A 14204-nucleotide genomic window follows, 5' to 3' on the forward strand; every position below is an offset into this window, starting at 1 on the left:
TTTAAATAAAATTTCAAACTCATTAAAATAATTAAATAAATTTAAACACTAGGATATTTGTTCGATTAGACTCGTTTACATCTTTAATAGTAAATACTAAATCCTTCGAACAGCTAGGTTAAGCACCGCAAGTGAATCATTACTATTGGGCCAGCTTTAGAATACATACACGAATAGTCATACACACTTAGGCCCATAACACGGGGAAGCTTGGATCCATTAGCAAGCTGAAGCGGCCCTTTGCCTTTAACTTACTAGCAGCCCATCATGTTTGGAGTCCGACCAAAAGAAACTCGCGCGATGTACAAACTAATGATAAAGTGAGTGTATACATAGATAGATTTGGATGCACGTTGAATGTTATGTTCTGCACGTATAGCATGCATTTGATCCTATGTATATATATATCGTGAGTCTGTGTATATAAAATTTATTAAAAAATAATAATTTGATCAGTAAATGACATAGCGCAAACGTCACAAGTGTGATGTGATGATTGTTCCATTGAGATTTTTAAGGAAAAAAAAAAAATTAAAGAATGATCATTAAATAGAGGGGTTACCTTGCCTGGTATAATTAGAGCTTAGTTTGTGCAATGTAAAGGCACAAAGCAACTATTCTTCGGTGAAGATATACGGTGCTTTATTTTCCATAAATTCGGGGTGCATTTTGATTATTATCAAAGAAAGTCACATGCATTTAAAGTCAGGGTTGTCGTTTATATCCTTCGAGGTCTATAGATGAGACTGGAGGGATTGTTTGATCACATAGTGGGATGGAAGAAAAACCTGGCACGAGGCTAGAAAATAATTCCCACTCAACAATCAAATGTGCATGGCGATTCTTGGACAAGTCTATCACTAAACATGACCGCCACGGGATAATCGTTTCACGACCGATGTTGTGTTCGTGAATCACGATCCAATAATCGTTTTATGTGATTGAGAGTCAATAATTGACTGAGAGATACATATCAACATCCATGACACAGATTGGATGACACAGGTTGGATGAGATATTCAACAAACAAAAATGTGTGAGATTTGCTCGCAGGTCAAGGGGCCAGAGCAAAGTATGTCTTCATAAGATCAACAACTTTGAACATGTTGGTGGAACCCTTTGGACTCATTTGTTTTTCTGTTTCCTTTGTTTTGTCTTTAGGTTTTCTCTTTTTAGGTTGGGGGGTCCCTGGAAAGTAACGAAGACCTTTGTTTGGAAGCTCTTTACTACAACTCTGTAGCTAAAGTTTCTCACATTGTGATAAAAATTCTAATCAGGATTGGCAAAAATACTCAACGGGTTTTTCGGTGAATTTGTCGATTGTCATGTCTTGAACTAGATAGATAGATAGATATATTGATGATAAACTTTTAAGGGTTTATATGTGATGATCAAGTTCAGATCTTTGTATCTGCTTTAGAATTTTGCGAACCAATCAAGTTCAGATCTTTTAGAACGTCAAATACAACAGGCATGCAAATGTCAAAATTTGCACGAAGACAGAATACATAATAAACTCCCATGAAACAGGTTGGACGAGATATTAAAAAAAAATGGGTGAGATTTGCTCGTGAGTTAAAGGGACCAGGGCAAAGCATCAACTTCTTTGAAGTTTGAACGTGTTGGTGGAACCCCTTGGACTCATTAGTGTTTTTCTCTTTACTTTGTTTGTCTTTAGGCGTTTTCTCTTTTTGCTGATGGGGTCTCCCTGGAAGATAATCATCAATTCTTTGTTTGGAAGCTCTCGACTAAAATGTAGCAAAGTTTTTCTCACATAGAGATAAATTTGATTATAAATCATCCACAGCAAGAAAGAAAAATGTAGCCAGGCTTGGAAAAAAAAATACTCGATTGAGTGTTAGGGTGAGTTTGTCGAGTGTCATGTCTTGAATCAAATATATATGTCGAGAGAGAATCAGGTCCGACTTATTGATAAACTTGATGGGTATATGATTAAATCCTCTTTGGATATGCACAACAATTTTGTAAACGAATCAACATCGGATCTTTTAGAATGTCAAACACAGCAGGCATCGAAAATGTCAAATTTTACACGAAAATAGAATACATGCACTTTATGCTACATATCGGATAAATGAATGAATACTAATACAATTAGATCAAGATATTACTCCTAGATTACAACCATCATTATTATAAAGGAAATTCTATTCAGAAAAAGTGGAAAGAAAATGGTCCTCTGGTTAATATATGAAGGAAGAGAGGTTTCTTTTCTTCCATGGGATTTATGATGTAGTAGTAAAATTAGGCCTCGTTTGGACAGTCATTTTGTCATTTTTTATCAAAAAATTGCGTCGTTTTCCGTGGTCACATTTTTCTATTACTTTTTTCCTTACATATATCAAATCGTTACAGTAATTTTTCTACAAAAAATCTAAGAAAATATAATCCAAACAAGGCCTTATTAGAACCCAAACTACCATTCTCATGATTTGTTTTTTTTTTATATCCATTGTGCACAAGCAACTAACTAGCAAGAGAGTAATAATAGAGTCTACCAGTAGAAGTATTCCACGATTATATTCATATACGACTTGAAAGATGGATCAGCAAATGTGACGCCCGACCCATAACCCGTTGACACTTGACAATGGTTCCGATATTCAAAGGAAACCAAAAATCCACCAACTTGATCAGACTCAGACATCATTGAAATGGATTGATTGATATGATTGATTTGATTCGTTCAAAATTCAACACCAATAGCCCCAGCCCCAGTCAACTAATCGGACCTCCTCATTATTACTACTGTTATTGTATGCATTTGCAGATTGACCTTTCAGTTTTGAGAGCCAATTTTCTTGGTTTAACACAACATATCATTTCATATCACATATCCCTCCAAATTCCAACATCGGACTTGATGATCTACTGTGGCTCGTGAATCGTGATCAAAGCAACAAACATCCATTGATGGAAATTGAATTCAATTGCTTCCTTGGTCTTACTACTCTTATCTCTTGTTTATGATTACTTAATTTTTTTAAGACCGTGAAATTCGATATCAACTATCCATCCACGATGGGGACTCACTCACATGGGACTAGTTAGCTTTTCTCACTAGTAATTTTTTGAGCCACAAAAGTATTGGTAGCACAGTGTTTTCCAAATGAACCTTCCTCAAGTCGTTGGGATGTTGAGTGTGACGTAACATATTGTGCAAAATTGGGACAACATGGGGTTAAACTAAGGGAGAAAATTCTTTGTTAAGGCTAGCGGAAATGTTCGTAATCCTATTAGTATCTTTCCTATATCACCAACCATTGAAGGAAAGGAGAGAAATGCGATTGAAGAAGGACGATGATGGTTTTGATGTGTGAGAAGTTTTAAAAGAATTTTGAAAAATAAACCATGCTTGGATTGCTTGTTTCTGTCGGAAAATATTGTCGTTTTCCGTAATCACATTTTCCTATCATCTTTTTCCCTCACGTATATCAAATCGCTACAGTAATTTTTCCATGAAAAATGACGGAAAATCGCAATCCAAACAAGGCCAAAATTTTCCATCTCAAGGTTTAAATTTTGAAAGAACGCGAGTTGTTTTAGTTGTAATTCTCGTGACCAATAAATCAAGAAAAGAGGTTCTTGCAATTAGCACAAATCTTAGGGATAAAGAGTGAAATTCACCCAAACAAATTGAGCTCAGAAATCAGAATCGCCGCCTCTACAATGGCCCACGAACCGAAAAACCCTTTAGTGGTAAATGCAATTTGTGTTTAAAATATCTCTCTCTCTTTTTTTTTTTTTGGCATTTGGTAATTTTTCCTTCTAAAAAAAATGTACAACTAAATGTAAAAATATAACTAGGATTCAATTTTGTGGCTGGGGCCCGGAGCGTGATAGTCACACGTTTGGGCCAGAGATAAAAATTGGGTCCGTACGAAAATAAAAGTAGGGATGATATTGAAAATATTCCCGGCGGGGAAGAGCATAATATTGCGCACATGTGGGGGAGGGGCCTCAACTCCGAAACAACACGCAACCTATGACGTCATCACGGACAGCGGAGCTCTCTTGTCCCATCGAATCCCAGTCCCAGACTTACCTTGACTTTTTAATGCTTCTTCCTTGTCCTCTTTTTCTTGTTTTCTTCCCAATTTTCTTTCTTGTCTTTGCTTCTTTGTTTGTTTTCAATGTCACGTATTTCTTTTTCTCGGTGCACATATTTTGCTACTCATGATTTTGTGTTTAACATTGCGAAATTATTAACCCCGGCAATTTTCATGGGAAAGAGACAATAATAATATTCAACTTATATTCTTTAATCAATTGGTCAAGCTCTGACTTGGGAAATCTTTCTTAAAGAAAGGAGTAGGGATGATATATAGATTATGAACTCTGGTTTAATTGATAAGTAGGGATGATAATCCTTGTACTATATATTATGAAATCTTCTCTAATTGAGCCACCAATTGGTGAAGCACTATACTTAGTGGTTAAGCATCTTAAGCTGCAATATATTGCATGAAGAATATCGTCAAGAATAATTCTATATTAAGCGATATACGACTAAAGCACACACACAAACTAAAAGATAAAAAATGGCTCACCTCTTTAATTTTAGAAATTTTAATGTTTGTGTCTATCATTTAGAAAATGTCAGTGATTTTTAGTCACTGTGCATAGGTCGACTTTATTGTTAAACAATGCTAGAGTATATTGAGAGATATCTTCTTTAATACAAATTAGAAACATAGGAGGGTGCGAAAAGAAGAAGGGAAGAATAAACATCAAGAAAACACTTGTCTCATTAATTTACATAGAGATCGCAGAGTTGTAAACGTTTTATAAATCAAATATACACGCTTAATTAAGTGCTATAAGATACTGCATGCATATTTCTATTTAAGTTTTAACATGCTTATAGAAATTAAGTTGTGACAACAATATTACCTTTAAACACCACATGAAATAATAATGTAAAGCGTTTAACTTCAAACATCATTTTTCTTTTCCTTTTTCAAGTAGTTATTGAGAGCAATATCGAATATTTTGCACAAACCCATTAAACAAGTAGTAATATAATGAATGATATAGTTCTTTATGCGTATATATGTTGGCTGAAGTGTTACTACTGCACATCAAAATTAAAAGCTCTTTATAAACATGAACTAATTAATACCTGAGCCCCTTAATTAGTATACTAATTCGATCGTTAACATCCACTATAGTCTGTATATAAATATATATATATATATATATATATATATATATATATATATATATATATATTCGTACGAATTTTTTCCAAAACTATAATCATTTCTGATTCTATATATCACTATGCATATTAACAACTAATTAATTCTAAACTATCTGTATTTAATTTCTTGTAGGAGCATACTTTTATGGGTTTGCAATTTTCTCTTAACTGTAGAAGTAACAAGTATTATTAGAGGTACATTATTGACAGATCTATCTATTACCACCCACTGCACATGGGTTTAGAAGTGGATTTTCTCTATTTGTTTGCGAGAGGCAGAAAGCAAGAGAGCTAAGCACTGCCACGACATTTTTCATAGTGACATGCCATGAAGCCTTCACCCTCCCTCCAGGAATAGAAAACACCAATCGATCCAAAAGAATCTTCTACAAATTCTCCATTCAATTCAAACAAAATCTTTCTCCAGTCTTCGGACATTTGGATGATGCAGCAGCCCCGATGAGAAGTGAGAACTGGATCACACGAAGGCGTCACTTCTTGAAACTTTTTACTTTCACCAATAATTGGGACGGGGTTTCGTTTCCACAACGTAAGAGGAGGCTCGATAGAACTTCCACATCCTTTACTTGGAATATATACGAAATCGCATTCTTCAAAGAATGAAGTGCATATGAAATATTGCTGGTGGAACGACGGAACAATCTTGTTCAGATATCATTTCTTGCAATATACTAAACATTTATATTTGAATAATCTTTCCAACCTTGCGAGTGTGAAAAGTTTTGATTTTTTAAATATTATTGAGTCTAAATGGATGGCGCATACTTTTTTTTTTATTTAAATTTAGTTTAATTAGGTTGCATATGTTGCATGCAACTAAAGGTACTCTTAGAGAAGAATCTTTACACTACCAATTTAGAAAGGTTAATCCATTAAATTATCTGCAATTTAGTACGAAACCCTTCATTGCACAACGCCATACTCGAATAAGTGGTTCGAGGGAAGGGTTGGAGATAAATCTTTGGGGGTCAAACAAATTTTTTCCACAAGAAAACAAGAACTCAAAAGCTTTATTTTCAGTGGGTGTCAGTCATTTTACAAGAAAGAGGCTAACCCGAATACAGCCTAAACTTTGATGCTGACAAGTGACAATGAAAGTTTATCATGACATAAATCAAGATGATAAACTATATATTTTACTTTACCCCCAAAAGAAACCAATTTCAAGGCTCAAAGCCAATTTTCTCCAAGCGCAAACTATATATATTATGTTTAGGATTTTTCCAACAGAAAATATTTTTGGAAATGAAGAAATTCAGTACTTTGAAAACTATCAAGCGTTAGGTATGAGTAAGACAAAGAAGTGCAAAGGTAAAACATTGTCAAAGTTGTAAGTTCTACGTTCGCTGGTTAATTAATAAAAGCCTTCTTAAAGTAATCAAACAAATACAGCCTGCAGAAGAACTTTTTTCTATCTTAGTTTGCCAACCGTTGAGAAGTCATAGAAGAAAGTGCATCACAAGTCCGCATCTTTGCCATCTAAGAGTCAATGGCGATGAGGACACTTGTCTCTTGTTCGGTTCATTTTCTTATTCATCCGATCCACAATAATTTAGAGCGTTACAGCTATGACTTGTGAGGACCTTTTCTAATAATGTGGTTTTCAAATATGAGATTCGATGTCTCACAAGAAAAGACAGAAAATTAATGACTTAAATATGGATTACAGACGACCAATATATTTGATCTGTGGCTTCTTTTTCTTGTTAAGAGTCAAAGAAAACCCCTTTCGTTGTTATTGTTTTATGATTTGGACGTCTACCAATACAAAAAAGTGATTTCTCTTTGTGTTCCTCCCTTGTATTGTTGAAAGTTTCTCTTGTTCATTGCATGTTCTCATTTTCATACGCTTTCAAACCACACGCCAGTCATTTAGAGCCTAAACTAAAGTTTGAACAATTATGGAGCTTATACTAAACTTTTTGTGTTCAAATAGCTAGGCCGATTCACACACGTACCTCAAACCGTTGTCATACATGTCTTTTTTTTTCTTTACTATCATACACATGTCATTTGTTGCAATGCAACTTAGTAATTAAGAAACAAAAAATATATATATACAAGAAACCAGAAAAGTAAACGAAGAAAGAAAAACAATCATATTAGGATGTGCCATGAATTCATCTCCTTTTTGAAATCCTAAGTAGTCATTCGTCTATCAACTTAAGCCTTGTAATCACTTATTTATGTACGTCGCGAAATCTAAATCATGTTTAGGTTCATAGCATCTAGATACTTAGAGTTTAGATGTATTTGTGACATCATAATAAAATTTTGGCTATAATATGGTCCTAGAAGATAAGTTGAGGGTTTCATTTGATGCCCATTTTGCTTTTTATGTTTTTTTTTTTAAAAAATTTTAATCCCACAATGTAGCTTTTTTTCATGATCGATGCTAATTAACAATTACTGTGGATGTAGTTAATTTGACCACCCCACTATCAATTAATTTTCTCCACCCACAATTGAACGAATCTTTCACGTCGAAAATGCAGAGGGAAATGGAAATGTAGAAAGCAAACGTGAAAAGAATACATGCAGTAGAATTCAACAAGGTAGGGTGATGTTACTTTCAGTGGCTGGATAGGGTGCAAGCGTAGCAATGGCATAATCGCTTATGAGTGTTCAACAGCTCAGTTTACGACTTCCGACCCATTGAATGAATATTTAAGTAAAAGGTTTTCACAATGTCAAAAGTATTTGCAGAAAGTAAATTGGTTGTAAACAATAATTCATGTGAAGTCAATAGCAGCTTGTGATTTAGATTTTAGACTGAGCAATAAGACAATTCAATCGTTTTTTATTTTTATTTTTTAAATTTTGTCCACTTCAAAACTTCCATTATTTGAGGAAACGAACACTGAAAATGTTTGAACTGGTAAAGGTTATTATTAAAGACAAATTGAGGAAATGTTCAGAATCTGAACCCAAGAACCATGAAAGTCTACTGATTTACTTAAAAGGCAACATTACTTTTTTTTAAAAAAATTATTATTTTTGGAAGTAAACTAAACATCAAAACGCCTACTACCAGTGTTAGCAGTTCTTTCTGGACAACAGTACAAAGATTAATTAGATTTTTTTTTTTTTTGGTTTGCTATATGATTTCTTGTGGTACGTACGTAGCACAAGGACAAACAATGAGTAATTAACAAAATCTATTGCAAGCAGGAATAGTGGTTGCTGTAGCAGAAAGGTCAACAGTAAGGTTTAATGCAAACAATCATTTGCATTGAAAAAAGAGAGATATGGGCATTAAAAAGCATGTTTTCTAGCCACCAGACACCAAAATGAGAAAATACCATATTAAGCACGAGGCAGCTACATCTCTCTCTCGAATACGAATAACTCAAAGGTCAATACATGATGTTTTAGTATCAAAATATTTCGATTTGTTTATTCAAATGAGCCAATATCCTGAGCCACAAGTGAGATCATTTTCATAATTGCATAGAAAAAGGCTACATTTCTAGATAAGGTTTTCTAAATTCATAATGCATAAAGTGGTTAAACAGATCCTCAAGTCCTGGATATAGCTAGTACTAGAAGGGTTTGGTACATAAACTAGGTGTGCTTACCTTTTTAATTACAGAACAAAGCTCATCTTAAGTCAAGAATTACGGGCCCAAATCATATTATAACTTAAAATGCGATTCATGTTGATTTCTTCCGGTAGAACCTCCCTCTCCCTCATTTCCCATGTCCATGATGGCGCGAAAAAAGTCATCAATAAATAAAAAAAAAAAAGATTATTTATAGCACCATATGGCCATTTTTCTCTCATTTTCTGAAGCGAACTCAAGAATATGTAAAGAAGCCTAATCCTCGAGCAACCTTCAAAATCCTCGAGAAACCACGTGGCTATTGATGTTTCAAATACATACTAGGGTGCAAGTGTTTCAGGAACATGTGCAGCTAAAAGTAATTAATGGTACTCTGCCCTGAATTTTACCCTACGATGCAATGAGTATTTTATCTGTCACTTCAATTTATTTTCACTTTGTCGACAAGTCAGCTAATCTTCCCCAATCAAGACATGACACCGTGGTATACATAAATTAATCTACGGTCTGAATGACCACTTAGAGATGTAATAATTTATAGGTCCAATGACCACTTAGGGGTCGTTAAATTATAGTATTCAGTTGTGAAGCCAGAGAAAATTGGGCTAGCCGTAATTAGTTGGTCTTTGGTCTTAATATGTTCTAGTTAATCAAGGCGTCTATTTAATAATATTATAATTATGTGACTGAGTAATTAAAATTTTATGAAAATGACATGTCCGCGGGCGATGTCTTCCACAGCCAAACTCCGAGGACTTTACTCTGCCTTGCCAGTTTAAATTATTTGGTCCAAAGGTTCTACTCACCAGTACTATACCATTTCAGCTCGCTACATAAAAGTCTTGAATAAATTGGGAACGACGACTTTCTTGATGCATTATCTGCTTCAACTTTCTACAAAGGAGCGAAATAGTAACGAACCAAACGCCAGAATTTGCCTCCTGAAAACGACTCCTCTCTAGTTTGTATCCTCCAAAGCGGTGAGAATTGAATTGGTTGAATATTTTCATTTTGGGAAAGATCAGTGGTATGATGGCGAAGATCAGGGCATGCATGATTCACATGAAACCAAGAAGGAAAACTCTTCTTTGGATTTGAATCGAATTGATTGATCAGTGGGTACGTACGTATACGTTGAAAGTTAAGTAAGTGTGACATGTAAATTTGTAGCTGATCTTTTTGTTGGTGAGTGAGATTACCTTAGGTAGCTGGTGGTGCTGGTTGGTACTTGTTGAGAAGGACATGGTAGATTAATGATCAAGGACCAGTAAAATGGTTTGCCTGGCGTGTGCAAGGGTGACAGTTCAAAGGTGGCATTGATTAGTCTATGCAAATTGATCACCTGATCATAATAATAACATTAGCTACCTGGAATCTAATAGATGTATCATGGAAGGTGATCATTCTCATCCATCACAATGCAAACTGACCAATTCCCTCATCACTGAATATTTTTTGTTACTTTCAAAAAAAAAAAAAAAAAAATTTGACATGCAGACCGCGCGTGGATTTCGCCATATATGTATATGGTAAACAGTAGTAACCCTAATGAGTCATTTTATTTTTTATTTCCTTTTCGGAGTATAAATTTTGAGGACGTACGTATATGTTTGGTTTTATGCATGGAGATTGAGTGATCTTCTAAAGAATCGATTTGGGACTTTTTCCTTAGAGGTGCTTAACAGAAGATAAATTATATTATCAATTGGAAATTGTCAAAATTTACTGACCTGGCTAGCTATCTCTATCAGTTTGTTATATACTGCTAAATTTTCTAGATCTACTTGCAAGACTTTGATTCTTGAACCAAAAGGAAGAGACTGAGCAAGGTTACATGTAGTGTTTCACTATTTAGAGGTGGAAACTTCCGTCAGCTACTAATTCACCAATACTTTGGCGGAGAAATTTGATTAAACAGGCCTATCCTTTTGACTTGTATATATTCCTTTATAAAATATTCACTTTTTTTAACTGTTGTAAACCCAAGTCTCTCAATAAAAAGCCACTAAGACCACATCATACCGAGTCCAGTTTTTTAGAGAGAGAGAGAGAGAAGAAAGGAAGAGAAGAGGGAGCTTCCTCAGAAGAAGCCAAAGGAGATGCAATAGATATAATAGTACAAGAAAACAAGAGAGAGAGACAAGAGACACATAGAATCAACAAAAAGAAAGAGAGAGAGATGGGAAGGGCTCCTTGCTGTGATAAGGCCAACGTGAAGAAGGGACCCTGGTCACCTGAAGAAGATGCAAAGCTGAAGGAGTTTATAGAGAAATTTGGGACTGGTGGCAACTGGATTGCTCTTCCTCAAAAAGCTGGTAACATTTTATTATTATTCTCAAGCTTCATATGAACATAGTCAAGGAAATGCCTCAAACTTTGTGTGTGTTATTGTCAATGGTGTCTAGTAGTTTGTGATACATTTTCTGAACGCGATTGGCTTGGTTTTGGATCAGGTTTGAAGAGATGTGGGAAGAGCTGCAGGTTGAGATGGCTTAACTATCTTAGGCCAAACATCAAACATGGGGAATTTTCTGATGATGAAGACAGAATAATCTGCAGTTTGTATGCAAGCATTGGAAGCAGGTAGGCATCTAAATCTACTATCACCACCGCTCACGAATATTTGCTGTTTTGAGCAACTATTTTGTCAACCTAAGGCTGTCCCATTTGATCCAAATCCTTCCTATGTTTTCCTAAATTGTTAACTGTTCTCATGACAGAAGAACAGTAAAGTCCAACCAAAAATAGAAAAAATAAGAACCCAATAGAGGAAAAGAGAAGGAAAAGGAAAGAAAAATGTACTCGGAATAGATATTACTAACTTACTACTAGTTATGATATTTCAATTGCAAAGTGTCAAAAGATTCTACCATTTTTGGACAATTCTTGTGCATGCGTGCCAAGCTGAAGTCCACTAGATAGCAATGCTTGTTTGTTAACAACTATAGATGAAAAGTTCAGTGTTTTTTTCTGATGAGAAACTTTTCTTGAAAATTTCCTGTCGAAATAGTTTCTAAAGAACATTTAATAATTATACAGGTGGTCAATTATAGCTGCACAGTTGCCAGGAAGGACAGATAATGATATCAAGAACTACTGGAATACCAAGCTGAAGAAGAAGCTCATGGGGATGATTCCATTAGACCCAAGAAAACTACCCCCATTTTCAAATTCTCTTCATACAACTTCATCACCACAATCTCAAGCTTTTTCTAGCCTGTCTCAACTATATAATGATTGCAGCCCTTATTATTCGACCTCAGCAAAGTCATGTCTCACAGGCTTTGAATCCTTTCCCTCAGTCCAGCCAAATCTGCTGTTCAACGGCAACAACAACAACGTTAATCCTATGGCTACTATTACTGCTGCTAATCATCATTCTTATCTTCAAGGGCACAATCAAGAGGGTTTGATTAGTCCCATGCAGTTTTACCCTGGAAAGGATAATATGCTAATCTTTGGAGGTACTGATCAAGCAAGTTGTTCATCATCTGATGGAAGTTGCAGCCAGATCAGCTATGGAAAGGAGATCAAACAAGAGCATATGAACGGTGGTAGTCTTCATCAGGGTTACAATTTGTCTAACAGTACTAACGGTTATGATCATCATCATCATCAAGAAAACCAAAAATTCATGGTTGACTATGGAAATCAAATCAGTTCAACTACATGGGGTGATGGAAGAGGTAATGATCATGATCAGAAGCCAAGTGTAGTGCTTTGTGGAAACAGTACTAGTACAACTCAACTCCAGTATGATCTTGAGGAAGTTAAGCAACTGATTAGCTCTAGTAACATGAGCTTGTTTTTCAATGATGAAAACAAGACACATGAGAGTAGGGAGGCTATGTACTACTACAACTACTGATCACAACTATTGATAAAAAAGAATCTGAACGGTGTAAGTATTAGCAGTAGTACAAGTACCATCAGTAAGATTTGAAGGAATGTGATGGGAGGGTTGGGGTTTGTGGCGGGGTATTGCGTGGTTGGAGGCAGAGCAGAGATGAATATGATTCAGATGAGACTTGTTTGAGTTGAGTTTATTGGGGTTTGTGTGTATTGATGGAAATCAATGGAAAAAAAAAAGTTCTATTTCTTTTTTGACAGTACGGGGGCAAAGCCTTTCTTTTTGTGCATTGCTTTTTGGGTATTGATGATGTGTTTGTGTTTGTACGGTTTCTCCTCAAACATCACTGCTACTAATCCTACTGCAAAAACAACAACCCCCCACATCCAGTCAGAACTCAGACATAAATGTTGCCCTTTATGTTTCTAGCACTAGCAGCAGCATGAGAGAAATTGTCATCATTATTCTAGTAACAATCCACCATGCAACAGTGATCCCTCACTGAAACAAATAGTAGTCGTTGTAGTTTATCCGTAAATATCTTCATGCTGTCAAATCATTTTTTAAGTCTTTCTTTTTCTTCTTTTGTGTGGTTTTTGTTTATTGTCCGTAACTGAGGCACTCTGGTTCCTCCAAAAAAAAAAAAAAGCACTTTTATCTTTTATTTTCAACCTTGCTTTGGTTTATACTTTATAGAAAGAACCTGCGTTGCGTAAGACTGTAATGGTTGCAAGAATTGCTAATACAAAATTATATAAACGTACCGCCTTTTAGGTATATATATACATACTCGTTTAGTCCATTAGAAAAGTGTTGTTTGAAAGAGTCAGAACCAGACTAAATAAGAAAATAATAGGTCCTTTGTAACAACAATAATATACTTCAAATACTACTTCTATTTTGGAACAGAAAATGACCAGTCTCTCAATTTTTAAATCTCTAGTCTCGCATATACAAATATAATACATAAAATGTTGTGGAACAGGCATCTACCTCTGTACGTGCATGTGAATTTCTATGAATAATCCAAAAGCAATCCCAATAAACAAATTTGGAACAAAGATTGCTGTTGTTGATTCCCACGCAGATCACGGAACGGAACCAAGCAGTCGGCCACAGCTAATTACATGGTCCCAAAGGATTAAGACTTGGAAATTGCCGATTGGGTTGATTGGTTGATCATTGACCATTGTTTTTGTGATCATCAACCAAATGGGGGTCCCAAATAGAGTTGACCCTTGTTTAGCATTATCAGCTTAGGTAAGCTAAACATTGGTCTAGCCACACATTCCCAGTTGGATAATTATCTATTTTAGGGACAATTAATGATTTCTTGTTAGACAGATTAAAGTAAACCCCTACCCTCCCTATAATTTTTGCAATTTCTTCTTGACTAAAAGGCAAGTCAGTCAAGCTAAATACTCGAAAAGTGCCAATCATATTCGAAAATTTGTGTTCATGTTTGCATCAAGAAAGTTGTGCATTTATTTCACTTGACTTTCTAGTGCCCAAAACAGTTATCGAAGTAGACTTTTCTTTTACTAGG

The 14204-nt window shown here is 35.2% G+C and overlaps 1 protein-coding gene across 1 annotated transcript; it reads left to right on the forward strand.

Moving 5' to 3' along the window:
* Window positions 1-10856: 10856 nt before the first annotated feature.
* LOC113689597 (transcription factor RAX1-like) lies at window positions 10857-12917 on the forward strand. Its single transcript, XM_027207356.2, has 3 exons — window positions 10857-11123; window positions 11262-11391; window positions 11848-12917. Exons 1-3 carry the CDS (start codon window positions 10988-10990, stop codon window positions 12674-12676), a joined length of 1095 nt encoding a protein of 364 aa, XP_027063157.1. The 5' UTR covers window positions 10857-10987; the 3' UTR covers window positions 12677-12917.
* Window positions 12918-14204: the final 1287 nt, after the last annotated feature.

The sequence above is a fragment of the Coffea arabica genome, chromosome 1e (genome assembly GCF_036785885.1).
Source record: "Coffea arabica cultivar ET-39 chromosome 1e, Coffea Arabica ET-39 HiFi, whole genome shotgun sequence".
Classification (NCBI taxonomy): domain Eukaryota; kingdom Viridiplantae; phylum Streptophyta; class Magnoliopsida; order Gentianales; family Rubiaceae; genus Coffea; species Coffea arabica.

What these genes read in the sequence shown, in the direction of transcription:
- LOC113689597 (XM_027207356.2), top strand. Translation starts at nt 10,988, where the DNA reads ATGGGAAGGGCTCCTTGCTGTGATAAGGCCAACGTGAAGAAGGGACCC. An exon ending in TGCTCTTCCTCAAAAAGCTG is followed by an intron (nt 11,124 to 11,261) that starts GTAACATTTTAT and finishes GTTTTGGATCAG; the next exon opens with GTTTGAAGAGATGTGGGAAG. An exon ending in TATGCAAGCATTGGAAGCAG is followed by an intron (nt 11,392 to 11,847) that starts GTAGGCATCTAA and finishes ATAATTATACAG; the next exon opens with GTGGTCAATTATAGCTGCAC.